Source organism: Lemur catta, chromosome 14 (genome assembly GCF_020740605.2).
Source record: "Lemur catta isolate mLemCat1 chromosome 14, mLemCat1.pri, whole genome shotgun sequence".
Taxonomy (NCBI): domain Eukaryota; kingdom Metazoa; phylum Chordata; class Mammalia; order Primates; family Lemuridae; genus Lemur; species Lemur catta.
The window spans coordinates 23,983,784-24,006,284 of NC_059141.1; the positions used below are offsets into that span (position 1 = coordinate 23,983,784).

At 37.2% G+C, this 22,501-nt stretch overlaps 1 protein-coding gene across 4 annotated transcripts in view; it reads left to right on the top strand.

Annotated features, from left to right (window-relative positions):
• Positions 1 to 21,759, top strand: part of ERLIN1 (ER lipid raft associated 1) — a 34,316-nt gene extending 12,557 nt beyond the window's left edge. For all 4 annotated transcript variants that reach the window (XM_045568641.1, XM_045568640.1, XM_045568643.1 and 1 more), the window contains 5 exons: positions 4,963 to 5,021; positions 7,593 to 7,684; positions 16,150 to 16,239; positions 17,145 to 17,224; positions 19,470 to 21,759. In XM_045568641.1, coding sequence (XP_045424597.1) covers positions 4,963 to 5,021; positions 7,593 to 7,684; positions 16,150 to 16,239; positions 17,145 to 17,224; positions 19,470 to 19,691 — 543 coding nt within the window. In that variant the 3' untranslated portion in view covers positions 19,692 to 21,759. The remainder of the gene's footprint in view (positions 1 to 4,962; positions 5,022 to 7,592; positions 7,685 to 16,149; positions 16,240 to 17,144; positions 17,225 to 19,469) is intronic.
• The last annotated feature ends 742 nt before the right edge of the window (positions 21,760 to 22,501 follow it).

Below are 22,501 nucleotides of genomic sequence, written 5' to 3' on the forward strand. Positions count from 1 at the left end.
CCTTTGCTCATTTTCCTGTTGGATTGTTTTTTTCTTCTTACAGAACTACTACATTTGGAGTAGTTCTGTATATATTCTGGATATTTTTATACATGCATGTTATAGAAAAAAGTTTTAAACCTGCATGTTATAGAAAAAAGTTAGATATTAGGAAAAGGATAAAGAACAAAATGAAATTCACCAGTAATCTTACTGTGCAGAGATAACAGTTTGTTGTATGTTTCCGGACTCTTCTTAATATATATGAACATATGTTTATAAATATAAATAAATACATGCTAAACTAAAGTGGAATCATACCATACCTGCTTTTATCACTAATGGTATCAACATCTTTCTAAGTCAAAAATATAGATTTATTGCATCATCACTTTTAATGGTTATATTTAGTGAATCTCTGTGGTTTCAAAATTTTTACTGTTACATACATGTTGCAATGAGCATGCTTATATATATACTGTACATCTTTTAAAATCCTTCCCTTAGTATAAATTTTTTAAAGTAGGATTGAGGAGTCAAAGTGCATATTCTATTTGGGGGCTTTCTGGTACATACTACCAAATTGCCTTTCAGAAAAATTTTAGTAGCCTCCCACTCTCTCATCAACAGGATTGGTGAGCTGTAGTTCCTACACATTTGATTGTATAATTGTACCCAAATAATTAGCAAGTGCAAGCTCTCTCTTCCTCTTTTAATCCTTTTGGAGAAAATTAATCTGGTATTTTGTATTAATTATTGAGGTTGAGTGCCCTAGGATATTTTATTGGCCATTTGTATTTCATTTATGGCTTGTTCGTTGGGTTTCCTCATTTTTTTAGTGTATGGTTTTTCTAATTGATTTAAGTTATGTTTTAAATGTTGGTTATTACAGCTCTTTTTAAAATGTATAGGAAACATTTTCTTTTAATTTGTTTCTTTGCCATTTAATTTTGTTTTTCCCCCTGACAATTTTGGAGTTTTATACTTCTACATAGTAATTGCACTGGTATTTTCTTCATGGTGTGTTGCTGAGCTATATGCTCAAGATCCTTTCACTACTTCAAAAGTATAGAAATTTAAATCAGATCAGAAATTACAAAATTTTTCTCTACTTTTACAGTTGTAGTCTTAGATTTAAATCATTAATTCCTCTGGAACAATTTTGATGTCAATTGTGACGTAGGGCTTTAATTCCTTCCCCCTACCCCAAATTGGGTAGCAACAGTAATTACTGAATAATTTCTTTCTCTGTCTTCCACCTCCTTTGAAATGGTATTTGTATTGTATTAAATATATTCTATAATATACTAGAGTCTTTTTCCGAACTTTGTTCTGTTCCACTGATCTTTCTATTCCTACTCTTTCATTAGTTATTGAGCCCTTGAGCTTTTCTCATCAAATCTACTTCTCTCCTGTTTTTTCCTTCATGTCAGTAAATGGCAACTCCTTCCCCCAGACCAATGTAGAGGTGTGGGAGGCATCTTTGACAATCCCTTCACCTTCAACATCTAATCACTCCCCATGTCCTGCTAATTTCACCACCAAAACCCATGTAAAAGCATCCATGCCTCCATCTTCACTGCCACCTCCTCAAGCCAAACCACCATCTCTTGCCTGTACTTCCCCAGTAGCCTCCTGTCTTCTTTCTCCATTTTCACTTTTACCTTTCTCTGCTTCATTTTCTGCACAGCAGCAAGAAAGATCTTTTGAATTTATTTATTGTTTCTATTAAGTCATTGAATGAAAAAATGTAGTGTCATAATACATTCTTAAAGTGGTAGATCTCCATTGTTTTAGTTGCTTTTGTCTTGTTATAAAAAAGTTTTTACAGTAGTTGGAATGTATTTTTAGAGTTTAGATCTGTTTTTGAGCCTTCCTATTTTTAACACATTACCATATGGTTGTGATAATTCAACTTTTAATTCAGTTTTAGAATCTGGCAAGGTACATTGTTGTTTCAAAAATAATGGCCTTTGATATGTCTGCAAGTTTATTCTTCCAGATGAGTTTTCATTATTGGTATTTTCAAGTTATATCAAGTACCTAAATAAGCATGTAAGTTAAAAAATAAGAACTTAATTTGACATTACTTAATCATATCATACTTTTTGTTTCTTTCAGCATTTCCAACTTGGAAAAACTTGAATCCTAAGTTAAATTAATACTCAAGCATTTAATGAGTTTTAATGCTGCTCAATATGTAGTCTTTTTTTAGGCATTGAGGAACGCAATTTATTCTTGGTGGATTTATCATGTGTATGCAAATTTGTTAAATTCATTCTAGTAATTTTTTTGGGTTAATTTCCTTAGATTTTTGAGTTATAGAGTTACGTCAAAAATAAAATCTTGATTTCCCCCTCGACAACCTAGTACTTCCCAGTCTCCAAATCATCCTATTTTAATTCTTTACATAGCACTCATAATTATCTGAAATTCTCTTATTCATTTACTTGGTTTTTGTTATTATTGTCTCTTTTCTCTCTTCAAATTTTAAATTATGTGAGGGCAGTCTTGCCTTCTTCACTGCTGTGTCCACAGTGCCTAGAACAAGCAGCACTTGGTACAGAGTGGGCACCTGATAAATACTTGTTGTTAACGAACATTCTCTGTAAGTCAGTTATTAAATTTTTCCTTTCCCTTATTCATACCCCACTTTTCTTCTTGAAAAACTGCTCTGGCAAATTAGAATGGTGAAAATGGTCATCGCTGATATTTTTTTTCCTATGTTGTTTAAGGAAGTGACTATATTATGTGCTGGCTTTTGATTTAAAATATATGCTTATAACCCAGGGGCCAGTTTGAACAAGTATATTCATCCCATCAGCCGTCTCCCCCAGCTTGTCCACTCACTGTGTGTGTGTGTGTATGTGTGTGTGTGTGTGTGTGTGTACGTATTTGGGCCATTATTTTATTTTTGGATATGTTGTTATTTCTTCAGTCTCTTATGGTACAACTTACTCATGATACCTGTTACAGCAAGTGTTTATATTTTCACAAATTTGAAAATCTGTGAGGTTTCTCAAGACTGGTAAACATGTGATATGTTCTTCAGCTTCATGTAGGAAAATGGGAGTCTCCAAAAGACAGTCGTAATTTTCACTTCTTTTTATAAGGCTAAGAAGATATGTAGGCAGTCTCTTAATTAAATGCACTATGACAGTACTTCCCTTTGAATCCTGTTAATCCGTATTGGAAGTCATTTTATGTCTGGTAGTCACATAGTGAAATCTGGCATCTCTCACAGCTTCTGGTTCTGAATTTTTATATTCTGGATATCTCCACTGAGTTGTTCCTTATGGCCTCACATGCCTTCACCTTCATGTCATAAGTTCTTTCCACACAGCCCCCAGCTGCTTATTCCATTTCCCTGCAATCTTTACATTTAGTTATGATAGTCCTCAAAATTACCTACAAATTTGACTCTTCTCTTTCCTGTAGAGAATGTAATGTTGCTTAAAAGTTTTTATCTCCTGGGTGTGGTGGCTCACCCCTGTAATTCTAGCACTTTGGGAAGCCAAAGGTGGGAGGGTCTCTTGAGCCCAGTAGTTTGAGACCAGCCTCAGCAACATAACAAGACCCTGTCTTTACAAAAAATTTTAAAAATTAGCCAGGCATGGTAGCATGCGCCAGTAGTCCCAGCTACTTGTGGGGATAGCTGAGTCAGGAGGATCGCTTGAAGCCAGGAGTTTGAGGTTGCAGTGAGCTATGATGATGCCACTGCACTCTAACCCAGGCAATAGAGTGAGACCCTGTCTCAAAAAAAAATAAAAAAATAAATTTTTAAGCTTTATTTTAGTTACTTAGTTCATTTGTTTGTTCGTTCATTAGTTAGAGACAGGGTCTTGCTCTGTCTCCAGGGCTGGAGTGTGGTGGAGTCACCATAGCTCACTGCAACCTCAAACTCCTGGACTCAGGCGATCCTCCTGACCGAGCTTCCTGAGTAGCTGAGACTGAAGGCATGTGCCACTCCTGGCTAATTTTTTGATTTTTTATGGAGACGGGGTCTCACTCTTGCTCAGGCTGGTCTCAAACTCCTGACCTCAGGTGATCCTCCCACCTCAGCCTTCCTAAGTGCTAGGATTACAGGGGTGAGCCACCATGCTTAGCCAAGCTTTTTTTAAAAAACCTTAAAAGAACGAAAACCTTAAAGGCTTAAAAGTTTAGTCAGTTTCCAGAGGAAATTAAAACTTTCTTCAGATCAGCAAAGTATTTTGTGTGTGTGTTTGTGGTGTGTGTGTGTGGGGGGGTGGTACAGGATGTTTAGTAAAATCAGAAGCTTTTGAGAGATCAAGTCCTTTAGGCAGAAAATTCGGCCTTCAAAAAACAGCACTTTCTAATTAGATAATCTTAATTATTTCAAAGTACACTGTGATTAGGGAAACAAAGTGTCTAGTAAACAATGTCTACAGAGACAGGTGGATAGTACTAAGATTCCAGGAAGAAAGAATATAAGCCAATAATTGGTATTTGTTTTCTTTCAGCCACTGGGCTATTTATTTACAGTGAGTACTAAGTGATTTTAGGTTTAGGAAGTAATAAAGTAATTTACTTACTATGCGCTGTATTAAATTGCATATAGTGACCTGGGTTTTTTGTTTGTTTTTGGTTTTGACTAATTGTTTCTAACTTTAGAATTTCAGTCTTGGAACTTTGCCTTCTGTCTGTTTTTTTGGTTGCAAGTTTGAAAAGGAAAGCAAAAGGGTCCAACTTTAAAGAGCTTTGTAAAAACATCTTTTAAGGGAGAACCTTTTCTCTAAGGGAATTATTTCCTCAATGGGTAGGGTGCTTTCCCTGTAGTCCTGCATTTTTTAAGGAAATATGAAGCAACTTATCTTTGATTCCTGGTGCAATGGCATGAAAAGTAAATTGTCTCATGGGATCCCCACGTGTGTTAGTATCATTTGAGGCACTCTTCTGTAGAAGCTTTACTTTGAAGATTTATTTTTCAAATATACTTTGGCTTTTTCACTTTTATTTTTTTAGGCTGTGCGTGTCACAAAACCCAAAATCCCAGAAGCCATAAGAAGAAATTTTGAGTTAATGTGAGTAATATGCATGGACTCCTAATATTTCTATTTAGGGCTGTTTATTAATACAGATTAATAATAATCACCAGTTTAAAGGAAACATGAGCGATAATACACTCTGGGATGGAGAGTATATGTCTATCTTCTATACTCTTATTATAGTAATATTGCTTATTTTCATGTCTTAATTCCCACTAGACTCTTTATTAGTTTTCTCTTTATGTATGAACTTTTCAGGAGCAGTTTCAGTGGCTAAAATTGCAGTTGCTGTAAAACTATTGCTGGAAGCCAAAGAGCTATAATTTTATATGAATAGTACCTTGAATTAAATACTAATAGAGGAACCAGTCCTAGCTGTGAAAGTTGAATAGAGTGCCTGTATTTTATTACTATGTTATAATGATAAGAATAGACACCTTGTTGATGTAAAGTTTGGTTTTCCATTGTGTGCGACTGTGTATCCACAATTGGACCTGAATCTTTATAATTTGCCTCTGGGGAAACCTTGTTTGAGTTGATTGCTACAGTCGTTTTTGTGTGTGTGTCCAGGGCTGGCTGTGAATGAGAAGTTAGTTGTTTAATGTGAAATTAGTTTCTAAGTGTTTTAGAGAGTCCCATTTAGGGAAATACTGCATTTGAAATGACAACATTATTTTTGTGTGACAGGTACTGGCAAAAAGAAACAAAAGTCTTTAGGAAATTTGGCTGATAAGAGGGAAAAATACAAGGTGCTAGAAAATAAATTTGCAAAAGGCAAGAATACAATAGATGTATAAACACAGGGGGCCCAAGGAGTAGTAATAATTGCTTTATGGGGTGATATGCTTCTGAGTCCTTTTTGTTCCCAAGTCTGTATCTTCTATCATGTGGAGTTTTATTTTTTCTTTTTTGTTGTAGAGAAGGAATACTTTTTTTAAAACTATAAAGCATAGAGTGCCAGGGTAGATCATGGGTGTGATCCACTTATAGAAAAAAATATTTATTAAAGGCTCAGGATGCCTTAGGCTTTAAATATGATTATTTCTGGTGATGGAAAGATAAATACTGTGTGTTCTCTTGCCCTCAAACAACTCAGTATTCAGAATGTTGTTTCATGTCTTTTATCAATGTTGGCAGAAGGGGAACTTTGAGAAGAAATGTTTTCGGGAAACCATTGGAGTTACTTTTCAGTTAATTCTGGATCTTTCTTCATTTTGTAGACTCTTGGGATTTTAGAATTAAGAGCCACTTTGGGATTATCCAGTCTAATTTCTCACTAATAATAGTAATCTTTTTAAATACCATTTCTGCCATGTGGTCATCCAATAGCCACTTATACATGCTTGGTAATAAGCCAGCATTTCGGTTACAGGTGGAATGTCCCTTATCTGAAATGCTTCAGACCAGAAGTGTTTTGGATTTTTTACTTTTTTCAGATTTTTGGAATACTTGTAATATAATAAGATATCTTGGGGACAGGACCCAAGTCTAAACACATAATTCATTTATGTTCCATAAACACTGTATAGCCTGAAGGTAATTTTATGCAGTATTTTTAATAATTTTGTGCATGAAACAAAATTTGTGTTAAGTACTTATATATGGAATTTTCCAGTTGTAGCATCATGTCAGCACTCAAAAAGTTTCAGATCTTGGAGCATTTCAGATTCTGAATCTTCAGACTAGGGATGTTCAAACTATATTACAAGCTCACATTCTTAGAAAATTCTCCTTATATCAAATCCCAGTTCACTACCTAATAACTGCCACCTAGTTACATCTTCTATACAAAAATTAGGGCCACTGCACATCAGTATTCACTTGAGGAGGGCAGGGGCTGAAATCCAGCTCCATTCTGCTTGCCAGACCTGTGCACCTGAGGGACTGCATCTGCCCAGAGGCTGGTGTCTTGTCTTTTCTTTTCTTTTTTTTTGAGACAGAGTCTTGCTCTGTTCCCCGGGCTAGAGTGCCATGGCGTCAGCCTAGCTCACAGCAACCTCAAACTCCTGGGCTCAAGCAATCCTCCTGCCTCAGCCTCCCGAGTAGCTGGGACTACAGGCATGCGCCACCAAGCCTGGCTAATTTTTTTTCTACTGTTAGTTGCCCAGCTAATTTCTTTCTATTTTTAGTAGAGACAGGGTCTTGCTCTTGCTGAGGCTGGTCTTAAACTCCTGACCTCAAGTGATACTCCCGCCTCAGCCTCCCAGAGTGCTAGGATTACAGATGTGAGCTACCACACCTGGCCCTGGTGCCTTTTTCTGATTGGCACAGTGGTGGTGTGTAGGTTAGCCGGAGGCCTAACAGCAAAGGAAGTGTTTCTATATCCCTTTCCATATACAGGCCTTTACGTGATAACAATTAAAAGGAAAAAATTAAACTAAAATTCAAACATATGTAATCTTTTTTCTATCTCTGGGTGACTTTGGGCAAATCATTTAATCTTTCAACCTCAGATTCATTATAAGTAAAATAAGATAGCACCTCTGTTAATGGGTCAAAAAATTCTTATTGAAAAACGATTCTCTGATGCACTACAGGGTCAGAATTACTGGCTGTGACTCCACATAAGACAATAATTTCTAATTTTTATAATGTTTTGCTTCACAGGGAGGCTGAGAAGACAAAACTACTTATAGCTGCACAGAAACAAAAGGTTGTGGAGAAAGAAGCTGAGACAGAGAGGAAAAAGGCTGTTATAGGTACTTGGATTTCTTTCTGAAATGAATGTCTCTGTGGACATGTGTTAATGAGTTTGTTCTGTTCTTTGTCAGTTTCGTATTGGGTATTGATGGGTTTCAAATAAGATTGTATCATATGTGGTGGAGAACTCTGGAAACTCCCCTGTACTTCCAGATGTCCTAAAGCCTTTAAAAGTAGGTGTGAGACCAGTACTTAATGAAGTGCTTTGGCTTTCCATCCTGTGGTCAGCTGCCATTACTGTCTTTTTCAAGAACAGAGAGAATGGATAGGGTTTATGGGAGCGTTAGTCTCTGTGGAGTGGGGTTTTCATTTATACAGATTAAGAATAGGAAAGCTTTTTGGCCAAAGCTCAGGATTATAGTATGCATCCTTGGTATTGACATGCACTTAGTTTTATCTGGATAGATACTGCCATCTATGAAAATATGGCAGGATTGCTTACAGCTCATTTTGAATTACAGTGGCTTCCCTTACACTCTGGGATACTGTATATTAGACTGCCATAAGTTGATGCTGAAAGTTTAAGACTTTTTTTTATTGAATAATTCAAATATACAGGAAAGTACAGAGAATGATATAATGAAGTCTTAAGATTTTGCCGTATTTCCTTCAGGTCATATTTTCTTTTAAGGAAAAAAATTATATGTTTGAAGCCTCCTTTGTACCCTTCCTTCACTGTCATATTTCTTGACCTTCTTAGAGTATAGCTTCTATTCTGAAGTTGAAGTATAACCTTTCTGTCCATATTTGTATACTTTTACTGTGAATATGTAACAGTTTATAGGATTTTTTTTTTTTTTTTTTTTGAGACAGAGTCTCCCTCTGTTGCCCTGTCTAAAGTGCTGTGGCGTCAGCCTAGCTCACAGCAACCTCAAACTCCTGGGCTCAAGTGATCCTACTGCCTCAGCCTCCCGAATAGCTGGGACTACAGGCATGTGCCACCATGCCCAGCTAATTTTTTCTATATATTTGTAGTTGTCTAGCTAATTTCCTTCTATTTTTAGTGGAGACGGGGTCTCGTTCCTTCTCAGGCTGTTCTCGAACTCCTGAGCGCAAACAATCCACCTGCCTCAGCCTCCCAGAGTGCTAGGATTACAGGCGTGAGCCACTGCACCCAGCCTATAGGATTCTTTTACCTATTTGAAACTACAAAAATCCTATCAAACTCTACCTTTTATTTTAAAACTTGCCCTTTTTTACTAACATTGTTTGAGTTTTTTTCATACTGATGTGTGTATATCTAGGTTTTTTTGGTTTGGTTTTGTTTAGATGGGGGGTTGCTCTGTCACCCAGGCCGGAGTGCAGTGGCAGGATCAATTGTAGCTCACTGTAACCTCAAACTTCTGGGTGCAAGTGATCCTCCCGCCTCAGCCTTGAAAGTAGCTAGGACTACAGGCGTGCGCCACCACAGATGGCTAATTTTTAAAAATTTTTTGTAGAGATGGGGTCTCGCTATGTTGCCCAGACTGATCTTGAACTCCTTGCCTCAAGCAATGCTTCCCCCCTTGGCCTCCCAGAGTGCTGGGATTACAGGTGTGAGCCACCACTCCTGGCCGATCTAGTTTATTTTTAACTGCTGTATGTTTTATTCTGTGAGTGGACCTCATTTTATTCTGATGAATAAATGAAGAGTTAGGTAGTTTCTAGTTTTTCCTTATTACAAACACTGCTGCAGTAATGTTCTTATCCATGTCTCCTTGTGCACATGTGCAAGAGTTTTCCTAGAGCAACATTACTCAATGAATCAGTGGGCCCTGTCACCAGCTTTTTGTTTCTTTGCCCCGATGAGATGAGCACAGAAATTGAGAATGGATGTTTTTAAGTTCTTATAGCATTTGAACACAGTAATATTTTAAAATTTTTTTCTAGGACTGTAATTCATTTTTATTATATTTTACTATTTATTGGTTCCTAACAGATTGAAATACAAAAAAAGAAAAGAAGAAAGAAAGAAAGAAAAGATGTTTTCCCACAGATAGTTTGAGAAGCATTGGTCTAGAATACATATCTCAAAGTAGAATTGTTGGGTCATATGTGTGCATGTCTTCACATTGACCATACTGCTAAATTACTCTCTAAAGTGATTCTTCCATTTTACTCTCTCTTCAACAATGTTTGAGTTCCAGTTTCTATGCTGCCATAATTGACTTCTCATTTTCTGCACATCCTCCTCAGCCCTTCGAGTTATCAGACTTAAAAATGTATGTCAGTTCAGTGGTAGACATGGTATCACATAATTTCTATTTGAATTTTCCTAATTATTAGTAAAGTTGAATATTGCTTATTTGTTCAAATTTCCTTTTTTTGGTATATGAATTGCCTTTCATGTTCTTTGCCCATTCTTGGATTGCTTTTTTTAATTGGTTTGTAGGAGTTCTTTATATCTCTCCTGGATAACTGATCCTTTTCAAACATCTTTCAATTTGTGGCTTTTCTTTGAACTTTATGATTTCTTTGACATACGTGTACATTTAATTTTCATGTAGTCAAATTCATTAATCTTTTCCTTTATGATTTGTGCCTTTTCTATCTTGTTTAAGAATTTTTCCCCCTACCTCAAAGTAATAATTTTATTCTAAAAGTTTTGATTTTCATATTTAGGTCTTTAATCCAGCTGGAATTTTAGTGTTTAGTGTGACATAGAAATTCAGTTTTATTTTTTCCAAATGGCAAGCCAGTTGTCTTAGACAAAGTACTTATTGAACTAGTTCATTATTTCCTCTACTTATTTCTAATGCCAAATCTGTCACGTAACAAGATACTGTATATAATTTGTTCTAATGCTAGGATCTCTATTTTGTTCCAAATTTTTGGTCTATCCTTCCCCAATATTACCTTGTTTTAATTATTGTAGCTTTTATGTTAAGTCTTGCTATCTGGGAGAGTGAGTTTCTCCTTAACTATTCCTCTTAACTATTAACTGTTCCTATTTCTAAAATTGTTCTGGAATATTCTGGGCCCTTTATTCTTCCATATAAATTTTAGAACCAGCTCAAGGTTTGTAAAATACTGTGTTGGGATTTGATTGGTATTGCATTGAATGTTGTATACATCAATTTGGAGAGAATTATAATATTTTACGATACTGAGTCTTACAAATCTATATTTTTACATTTATGAGAAATGTCTCTCAAAAGGTGTCATGATTTTCTTCTTAAAGTTCTTGAACATTTGTTAGAGATTTATTCCTATATATCCTTTAAGGTTTTCAGTATTATAAATAGACTCTTTTTTAAAGGCATATTTTTCTAGTTGGTTTTGTAGAGATATGCTGTTTATTTTTTATTTAGCAACCTTGCTGAAAATGCTTTTATTTCTAATAGTCTCTTGGATTTCCCACTGGAGCAATCATATTATCTTCAGATAAGGACAATTCTATTTTTTTTTCTTTATAGTCCCACATCTTTTATTTCTTCTTCTTCTGCTTCTGCTTCTGCTTCTTCTTCTTATCTTACTACTTTAGGCTATGACTTACAGTATGGTGTAGAAAAGAAAGATGATGGCAAGCATTCTTGTCCCTAACTTTAAATAGTACCAATTATGTTTGCTGTACTTAACATTTATTGGTTAATGAAGTTTCATTCTGTACTTCACTTGCCAAGAGCTTTTATTGTGAATGGCTTTTAACACTTTCAGAATTTTTTTCTACATATCTTGAGATGAGCATATGATTTTTCTTTTCAAAGCTATTAATAATAATAAATTATATTAATGGATTTTCTACTACTGAGTTATCTTTGCATGCCTGGGATAAAAATCCTCTTGGTGATGATGGACGAGGTTCACCTCAGTACATGTCTCAATATAGTTTGCTGGTAATTTCTTCAGAATTTTTACTTCTATATCCATAAATGAGATCAGCTTATAATTTTCTTTTCTTATATTCTTACTGTCAGTTTTTTTCTTTCTTTTCTTTTCTTTTTTTTTTTTGTATCACAGTTATACTAGCCTCAAAATGAGTTGAAGAGCATTTCCATTTCCTGTGTTCTGGAACATTTTGTGTAAGATACAAATTATCTCATCATTGTAGATCTGGTGGAACTCACTTGTAAAAACCATCTTGGTCTGGTGGGGTGTGTGCTTTTCTCGTTTGCTCGTTTTTGTGGTAAGATTTAACCTACTGATTTAATTTCTATATTGAATATAGGTCTAGCCAGGTATTTGTTTCCTTTTAAGTCAGTTTTGGTAATTATATTTTTATAGAAATTGTCCATTTTATCTAATATTTCAAATTTGGGGGCATAAGCTTTTTTGTAGAATTCTCTTATGATTTTTAAAACCTCTACCAAATCTGTATGCCCCATTCTCATTTCTAAAACTGTTTGTGCCTTCTCTTTTGTTGGATCAGTTTTGCCGGAGATCTGTCTTATTTACAGTTTATTACTTCCTTCTTTCTACTTTTTTTGTTGTTGTTTTTTGGAGACAGGGTCTCACTCTGTTGCCAGGGCTAGAGTGCAGTGGCATCATCATAGCTCACTGCAGCTCTGAACTCCTAGGCTCAAGTGATCCTTCTGCCTCAGCCTCCTGAGTAGCTGGGATGACAGGCGCACACCACCACATCCAGCTACTCTTTTTGAGTTTACTCACTGACTCTTTTCTAACTTCTTGAGTTAGATATTTAATTCACTAACTTTCAGTCTTTTCCAATGGAAACATGAAAGATTATAAATTTTCTTCTAAGTACTGCTTTAGCTATGTCTCACAAATTTTGATATGTTTATTGATGTTCAGGTTTAATTCTTTTAAAAACATTTTTGTTGTAATTTTTTCCACTCATGAATTTTAAAAGCATATTTTTAAATTTCTGGTTCAATGGGTTTTGAGGGGCTACCTTTTAATTGTTGATTTTCAATGTTACTGCATTGTAGTCAGAAAATAAGATCTGTTATATGAATTCTTAAACGTTTGTTGAAATTTGCTTTGTGGCCTACCTACGTGTGGTCCTTTTTTCTAAATGTCTTATGTGTGCTTGAAATGATTGAATATATAGTCTCCAGTTGTTGGATACAGGTTTCTTTATATATCCATTTCATCAGCCTTATGAATTGTGTTTATTATTCACATCTTTTGTATTCTTCTAATTTTTGCCTATTTGAGCTATCAATTACTGAGAAAGATGGGTTTAAAATCTCCCACTATGACCATGGATTTGTTGACTTGTAATTTTTTTCTTTATATTTTGGGGCTGTATTGTTAAGAGCATTCAGGTTCGGGATTGCTACATCTCCCTGGAGAATTGCTCCTGTTTGGTAATACTTCATTATCCCTACACATATTTTTTGCCTTAAGATCTATTTTGCCTGATGATAATACAGCTATGCCAGATTTCTCTTGGTTAGTTATTTCTTGGTGTATCTTTTCGCATCCTTTTACTTTCAACTTTTCTATGTCATTATGTTTTAGGTGTGTCTCTTGTAAACAGCATATAGCTGGATTTTGTTATCTTATCCAATGTGAGAATCTGTCTTTTAACTGGTGAGTTTAGTCTTTTTATATTTATTGTGGTTACTGCTATATTTGAATTTGTTTGTATCATTTAATTATGTGCTATATACCATGTATTTTTTTCTCTGCTTCTTTTCCCCTCTTTTCTAATTGGTATTGAATTGATTGAATTTTCTTTATTCTTTTCTTCCTTTTACTTGATTGGAAGTTTTATATTCTATTTCTGGAATGGATAACTATTCATTACCTATAAAATGTTAACAAGTATACCTAACTTGACAAAGTCTAAAAGTTAATCATTCTCTTTGTCCTCTTCTTGAGCAATACCTTAGAATGCTTTAACTCTAATCACTGTCTTCCAAGCTTACATATTATTATTGCCTAGTATTGTAGTTTCATGTTGTCTTTATCCTCCCATTGATTATTATCATCATCATCATTAATTCTTACAGTAAACATTGTTTCAATTTACATGTGTTGAGTAATTTTTTTCCTCTCCATTGTTTCTGGCAATTTGTTTCTTTTTTCTTTTTTAATTTTTGTTACATTGATAATATTGCATTGTGGTGAAGTCAGGGCCTTCAATGCACACATCACTGAAGCAACACACGTTGTACCCACCAAAGAACCTCCCATCATCAACCCCCCCTGTATTCTTTTTTTCTTGCTAGGCTTTTTTCTGTGAAGGCTACGAAGTGAAAAACTTCTTCAGTTGTCCTTGGTCTGAAAATGCTTTTATGTCATTCTTGAATGGTAATTTAGCCTACAATTCTAAACCAAACTAACTTTTCCTTATCATTTAGCAACATTATTTCAATTTTGTTTGGCCTCTTGTACCTGTTTACAAGGATGCTGTCAGTCTAATTGTTCCTTTTAAGTAATCAGTCTTCTCTTTTTGCTTTTACGATTTTTCTTTCCATATTTGGGTGTTCTCCAGCTTCACTGTGATGTGTCCAGGTAGAGAAAAGCTTACTTCTCACTGGGCTGGTGGGTAGAGGTTTTTAGTCTCTCTTTCAGTGGAGTTGCAGCCCTCTAGAGGTATAGGGTTATGCAGGAGTCTTAGTTCTAACATCACAAGGCCTCATCTCCTGGCCCTGCATGGGCAAAAACCCAAGTCCCTCTTCCTTCCTTGCCTAATAACCACCCCCAGGGCCACCACCATATAGGCTTTTGCCTCTCCCTTTGCTTAATCACTTGAGGATCTCCCATTCTTTCTTATGAACTCAGGCATATGTTAAAAAACAAATTTGTTATATTTTATATAGCATGTTAAGGTGGCAGTGGCTGAAGGGAAGAGTTTTCTCACTAGCCTATTCCACCATTTTTCTAGAACTAGAAGTCTGGTCATGCTCTTTATTGGTTTATTCCCTCATGACAGAGAGCTTTGTTGAATGGGATTACCACAACAGTCCCCCCGTGTGAGATGACATTCCCTGGGTTCTAAGTGCAGGCTCCAGATCCCTGACCTTTTATTTTTTTATCTTGACTTTTTGCTTGTACTTAAATTCCTAGCCTAGTTGAACATAGTAGTTTAGTTTTAAGATGGAATAATACAGACTGATTTTACACTGATGGGGAAATAGAAAGTTTTATCTTGACTTTTTGCTTGTACTTAAATTTCTAGCCCAGTTCAACATAGTAGTTTAGTTTTAGGGTGGTATAATATAGATTGATTTTACTCTGATGGGGAAATAGAGAAGTATCCCCTAGAGTAGTTGGTAAAGGGTACTCTCTCCTGGTAAGAAGAAACCACTTGGAAATTTTCTTTCTGTTACATACTTTCCCCAGGGGCCAGAGATAAGATGTGTTAAAATGCCCACCTTATTTGACTGAAGAGGAGAATTAAGAATGTTCTTTAAGAATTGCAGTGATTGAATTTAAAGTATAATTAGAGTCTTTCTTTCCTGGTCGTGGGTGCTTTGGTTGGCCAGAAGTTTGCTACGAGTGTTTAGTTTCTTCTGCATGTACTTGCCTCCTGCCTTCCACATGTTCACTCCCAGCACTTGTTTTCCCATTCTCAGATGAATTATCCTGCTTTCTGCATTATCTTACATAACAATTATAATGCTCCTTCTCTGACAGTGTTTTCGCCATGTCATTTCCCTGATGCTAACTTAGCAGTAGATCCCGAGGATATAAAACTAAGCTCCTTAGCCTGTTAGTTGAGACAGAGGTCTCCTAGCCCTGTTTTTATTTTTATTTTTTGTTGTCTTGTCCACTGGCTTTGTATCATCTCTTCATTATGACTTGTTTATTCATTTCTTCTTGTTTTTCTTTATGCTTCTTGACATATCCTGCTAGGGCATGTCCATTATTTCCTTTAAGATTCCTTCTAGAAGAACTTCCTTGGTTTAACTTCTCTCCTTTATTCTTTTAATTTTTTTATTTTTTTGAGACAAGGTCTCACTCTGTCCTCCAGGCTGGAGTGCAGTGACATCATCATAGCTCACTGTAGCCTCAAACTCCTGGGCTTAAGCAGGCGTGTGCCACCATGCCTGGCTATGTATTTTTTTGTAGAGATGGAGTCTCACTATGTTGCCCAGGCTGGCTTGAACTCCTGGCCTCAAGTGATCCTCCTACCCCATCCTCCCAAAGTGCTAGGATTATAGGCATGATCCACCATGCTTGACCTCTCCTTTCTTGCCACATTATATAATTGTCCTATGTTGCCATGCATTTGTGTTACTCTGTTTTTGTTCTCTGGTACTTTCATAAAGTATGTTTTCTTTCCCATTAGCTTGTGGACCATTGCTGTATAGTCCCATGAAGGATTGGAACTGTTAACTTTTTTTACTCCTTCCCACAAAACTAGCACTGTCAAAGGAGAACAGTGAAGTAGGAGATAAATTCTTTGTTTCCTTTGAGTTGTTTACAGTCTTGATAGAGAAAACTTAATGAAACAATTAGCCCATAAAACCTTGTATAATTAAATGTTAGACTGTGTGCTCTACTGATTCTAAGTGCCTCAGGTACTATAGAAATGTTTTTGAATGTGTATTCTTTTGTTTTATCATTATAGAAGCAGAGAAGATTGCACAAGTGGCAAAAATTCAGTTTCAGCAGAAGGTGATGGAGAAAGAAACTGAAAAGCGCATTTCTGAAATTGAAGGTACATTGGGGAAGAGTATGAGGCTCTGATTCTCCTGAACTGCCTCTCTGCTTCAGGGATTGGGCTCTTGATTGTGCTGGGTGGGAAAGCCATAGGCAGAATAATCTGGTCTGGAGGAAGTAGCTGGTCTGATATTCCAGAAAAATTTAAAAAACATGACTATTACATATCTAGCTCTTGGTTTGGTTTGTGAGTGTGGGTAGCTCACCCTTTCATTTCCTTCCTTAAATTAGGGCATATTACCTGCCACTTTATTCTCAGGCAGATAAAATGTGAATATTACCCATAATCAGTTATAAAGAATGTACAAAATAATAAACCCCATCACTACCAGTTTCTTTTCTACCTGTTAAAAAAAAAAATTAGTTGGGAAAAAAAGAAACTCCAGTTTTCATGGAGGGTCTCCAAGTCCTTGAGTTCACATAATGAGATGTTGATGTTCTAAGCTCGTGGTCTTGAAAACACTTTGGCTTATATATTACTGCTTCGTATTTTTCTCTGTTAACCGATTCTGAATCAGATTTGGAGGGAGTGGGATAATGCAGTAAATAGAGCAGAGCTTTCATGTGTGGACTTAGTTATTTTACTTGAATGCTAGATCCTGGGTGGGGTGAGGCTTTGGGTGATAGGAGGGAGAGGGAGTGGAGGAAAGAAGGAGCACCTTAGGGTAGAAAAACGAGTGGACTCAGATGAGCTGAAAGTTATTCAACAGTAACAAGAGTATTCCCCTTTGAGAAGGAGCTATCTAGGGACTGGGATTTGAAAACTGCTAATATTATAAACTTTCAAACCAAAGTAAGCAATGCAAGTATTAAGCAGTGGAGAAAGGGACTCTTACCTAGCTGGGGAAATGGATTGGATATTTTCTTTTGTTTTAAATACCCTGACTCTGTTTTACTTGCTAGATGCTGCATTCCTGGCCCGAGAAAAGGCAAAAGCAGATGCTGAGTATTATGCGGCACACAAATATGCCACCTCAAACAAGGTGACTGGCTCTCCATGCCACTTTCCTAGTGATATGGTTAAGGGGGTTTGCTTTCCCTTTTTCAGGGGCTCTAATATGGTAGAGGTGATTTTATCCATTGTCAAGGAAGCGTAGTGACCAATACATCCTCCAGAGTCAACCAGTCACTTAGCAAGACATATTGCACACTCATTGAGTAGTGAACTTTGTATAGTTCCTTATGAAAATGGGGAGTTAGGACACAGGCAAAAAGACATAAACACATGTCAAATACCATAAATCCATTCATTTGCACTGCTGTATAAAGTCTCAGTAATCAGTAAAGTTGAAGGTCGTCTCCTAAAATGACAAGAGTGACAGGAGAAGAATAAAGTTTATTTAGAATAACAAGATAGCTTTTTTGTGTACATGCTAAGCTAGTTTGGAGCAATATTTCTTATCAAAGACATTCTTGGCATTTGAAGGGTGAGATACTTTTTCATTATTAAAGACTATCTTATTCATTGTGTAGGATATTTTGCATTTCTGGCCCTTGCTTAAATGTCAGTAGTGCTCAGCAGTTGTTTTAGCAACCACACACACACATATTTCCAAATGCCCCCAGTTGAGTACTCCTTGTTTATTGGATTTTGAAAAACTTATGTTTCAGTAATGAGGAATTTCATGTGAGATAACTTGAAAAGGGGTGGTTGGGTGATATTGGGTGAATGATTTTATGTATGGACTGGGGTAAGCTGGCTAGAGAGTACAGGCCTAGTGAGCAGGCGTTATTTCAGTAAGAGGCAGCTAGAACCACCATAGTAATCTGAAAAGGGAAGGATATGTCCAAGATTTATAAGGTAGATGTCCAAGATTTATAATTGTAGAGTAGATTGGAACAAATAAAGGGTTCCGATAGAGATTGCTAAGCAGTATGATGCAGTTTGAAAGATTAGAGTCAAGATTTAAGTTACAGACAGGGCTTAAACTTTCAGTTTAGAAAGGAACAATATAATCTGCATTTAGAAGAAATGATAAGATATGACAGAATGAGAGTTGTCAGTCTTTGAAAACCAATATAAACTTAACATTGGAGAACACACCTCTGTAGAAACAGAATGGAATTTGGTCAAAATGAAGGCAAGATAGGAAACTTCAGTTTAGAAAACTCGCAGTCTAAACCTGTAATGGGAGAAGCTGGTCAGGCACAAGTATCAAGACCTTGCCTTTGAGGTCACCCTTATTCTGAAAGGGACAGTAGTTTTAAGCAATGTTGACAAATGCTACCCAGATACTAACCTGTATTAAAAAGGGTTTAGGAAGTAATTTGGTCATACACTATGACCAGATTTGATTGCAGTATTTTGACAGAGGATATGAATCAACTGGAGAGGGTAGAGATCCACAGAGTAGAAGATGCTGGGGTGCAGAAAATAGATTTTGTGGGACTATGAAGGACAACAGTGGCTTTTGCCTGGGGCATGGGCTGGGACTGAAGATGAGGAAAAGATCACAGGGAAGGGTTTGAAGGGCTTTGGGAGGCATATTCTAGGGAAACAGTGGAAGTGAGTTTTAGTCAAACCCCCGAGAGGTTTTGGTTGGATATATCTTGACACCATGATTTAAACAAAACACTGTGACAGAGAGAGAGATCTGGTGATTAGCAAACATTTGTCTGTCACAGACAGCTTCAACATCCAGCTTCTGGGAAAAGCAAGTGGCCAGATTCAGGTGACTTCTCGAGATTTTTTTCCAGTTCTGGAATTTGGTCAAGAAAAGCAGAATTACAGGTGGCTGATTATAAGATTATGAGCCCAATCCCTTCTTTGAAGCTCTGCCATTCTCATCCATTGTCCTATGTACCTCTCTCAAGAGAATCAGCAGAAATTCCAGACTGGTTCCAGGTTGAATTCGGCTAGATGAAATGAGAAAATGTGTGTGAAAGTACTTTATAGGCCTTATAGAAAGTCACTGTGGAAATACTAGTTATTATCATTAGTTATCATTAATTGTTCTCCAAAACCCCCCTCACCAATCCTTTTGCTAAAAAGTAAATAACTTTTCCTGCATTAATACAAGACAGGAGCTTGTTGAAGCAATTTAAAGTTGGGAACATACCTGTTAATGTGATAGCCACTCTCCAAAATGAGAGAGGGTTGTTGGCAATCATTCAGAGTTGAGTCATGATACTCAGGAGAGCAGTAGGAGAAATAGATGTAGGGAAAGAGAGAGGTGATTATTGCACCAAAGTATGCTGATGTCTTTGCTCTTGTTTGCTCCCACACAGCACAAATTGACCCCGGAATATCTGGAGCTCAAGAAGTACCAGGCAATTGCTTCTAACAGTAAGATCTACTTTGGCAGCAACATCCCTAGCATGTTTGTTGACTCCTCTTGTGCTTTGAAATATTCAGATGTTAGGACTGGAAGAGAAGGCTCCCTCCCCTCTAAGGAGGCTCTTGAACCCTCTGGAGAGAGCCTCATCCAAAACAAGGAGAGCACAGGTTGATGCAAGAGGTGGAAATATTCTCCATATCAAGATATGTGGCCCAAGGGGTTAAGTGGGAACAATGGTTGTACGAACTCTTCAGATTTACAGAGAACTTGGGCTTCCTCTGTTCTGCCTCTCCTGTGATAGTCTTCGTTTGTCAGCTGATTGCAGGATAGAACCAGCTGTCTGGCACTCAAATGGTCTTTTCAGCCACAGTTTTAAGCATCCTGTATGTGTTCCTTTCCAAACTGGTACTCATGAACAAGGGAAAGTCTGATGCTAAGATACTGCCTGCACTGGAATGTTAAACACTAAATATATAACAAGCTGTGTTTTTCTAAGCTGAAATCTATTGAATAATGTTTACATTGGTCCCCGGGGAAATATATGCTCAGCCAATCAAGAGTTGGGAGGCCTGAGAGAAGGCGGCAAAGATACGGTAAGTTAATGAAGACTGATTGCACCTGGGACCCAGGCTCTCTCTTTGGGGTCCAGTCTCAGCATTCATCCATGTGATTAACGTCGAGGCCACTGAAGTTCCCCAGGAAATGATCTTCCACTTGAGCAACCATTAACTTGATACAATTTGCACCTTTCTGTTTTCCTACAGTGAAGTTGGTGGCCTACAGAGACCTGTGATTGGCCACCCAACCAGAGATTCCTCATAGAGATTCCTAATCACTACTTTATTGCATTAGTATGCTCAGAGATAAAGAGGGCTTGGTTTGAAGTTTTGGATAAGATGAAACCTTTGCTCTGAACCAAAGCTCTGGGGCCCTGCGTTCGCTCCACTGGGTGATGACTGTCAGCGTCACTGCCCTAGGCCATGGGTGACTAAGGTGCCTGGTTTTAAGCCACAGCGAACTCCTTTCAGCTATGGCTGGCTAAGAGTGGGACAGGGCTTTAACCGGAAACAGAAGCAGCATACAATTCCTAGCCATTCACTGCACAGTGTTTTATCATAATTGCAGGAAGTTTTTTGTTTTTAAAACTGGATTTGGGGTATATTCATTGACCTCAGCACTTCTGTCTAAAGGCCAAATCCTAGGGCAGCCACGGCACTAGCACATTGATTCTCCTTAATACTGTTCGTCAGGAGCCCCATATAGTGTGGATGGAACAAAGAGTAACCTAGAAAGCATCTTTGCCATCTTTGTCTCCTACTCTCCCAGCCCTGAGATGCTTAAATCAAAGTTGTTTCTCCACCTTTCACCTTACTAGGAGATCATGACTCCTGACCTGGGCAGCCAGTGAATTTAATTTTTCATGAGAGGATGACATAGTTAACCTGTGGCTACAGGAGACCTAGTTCATCTGGACCTTTTTTTCCCTCAGATTGACTTTCCTGGAACAGTGTGCTGCGTAGTTAGGCCCGAGTTTATGCGACTTGTTGAAACACCTCTTTTGTACATTCTTTTGGAGCTAGACAAAAAAGTCATGGGACCACTTCCAGAAACCTTTCAGCTGTCAGTCCTGTTGGTCTCATGACAGCTCATGGGTTGTGCCAAACACTTTATTGGGAAAGGAAAGCCCAGATTTGAATGGGTCTTTTCCCTGGGCCTTATGTTATATAGAGGCATTTGTAATATGGAGAAAAAAAATTTTGTTTTTGCTCATTTAATTCTATAAGTTCTCTTTATGAGTGAATTTTGGGTTTTTTAGCCCTCCTTAAAAGAACTTTTGAATTATAAAAATAAACTCTTAACCTGTTATTGTTGCTACAGATAAATAATGATTGTTGTAGGAAATCTGGATCATTGATCTCTGCTTTCATTCCTAGAGATGTTTTCTGTTCTTATGAGCAAAAAGCTGTTGCCCCAGAGTGATGGCTATGGGTTTTCTTACTAGCCACAAGCCCTGGTGGCAAGGCTGAGGAGCAGGGAAGTACTGTTGGGAGGTTCTGAAGAAAGCACTTCCGCTTCCACTCCCCATGGAGTGTGCTTCCCTGTGCCCACTCAGTGCGCTCTGGCTATCCTTCAGGGATGTTCCTTTGGCAAGATATACACTGTAATCTTGAAGTCTAAATTTATATGTGAAATGCTACATTTTTTAAAATAAGAAACTAAATAAAATTATTTTACTATCAGTGATTTGTATTCTTTCCCATATGTCTCCATTCTTTTGGTTGTCTTACCATGCTCCGAAGGCTGTCTTGCTCATTATAATACATGGCTAATTTATTTGCTGGTTTAACTTAATTATAGAGGCTTTTTTAAATACCTTTTCCAGAATACTGCCTAGCTGGTATAAAAATTTAAAAACAGGGTTTCCATTCTTTCCTGACTCCTGGAATTTAACAAGGCATATTCTAGCCTTGTGGGACAGGGCCAGTGGTAGACGAGCAAAGAGGGAGGATTGGGTACAGTGGCCCTGGGAGCCTTCCCTGAGAACTAAAATGCTGTTACACTGAGGAAGGGAGGAGGTCATCCGTGGTGGAGGAAGGACAATTTGTGTAAACGGTAACTGGTGGTATGATAAAATGAACTTCCCTAACTCAGATGTTATTTCAAGAGCTGGGGTTGGACTTGCTCTTCCCAAATGTTCTACATTCCCTCCTGGGGACAATTTCATGGTGATGTTGGGCCAGCAGGGAGTGGTAATTGGGAGTTTGGGGGCATGCAGCTCTACTCTGGTTCTTCTGGGATCCAACCCCATAGTATCCTACATCCAGCTGCTGCAGACCAGGGAACTTTACCTAATTCAAACTACCAAAATCCTATAGGCTTTTGGTAAGTATTAAAATGAAGTGATTTCTGCTTCTTTGGGGGAGGAATTGTGTGAATTAGAGCTGTGACTTCTGATTGTTTTAGGATTAAGTCCCAAATGTG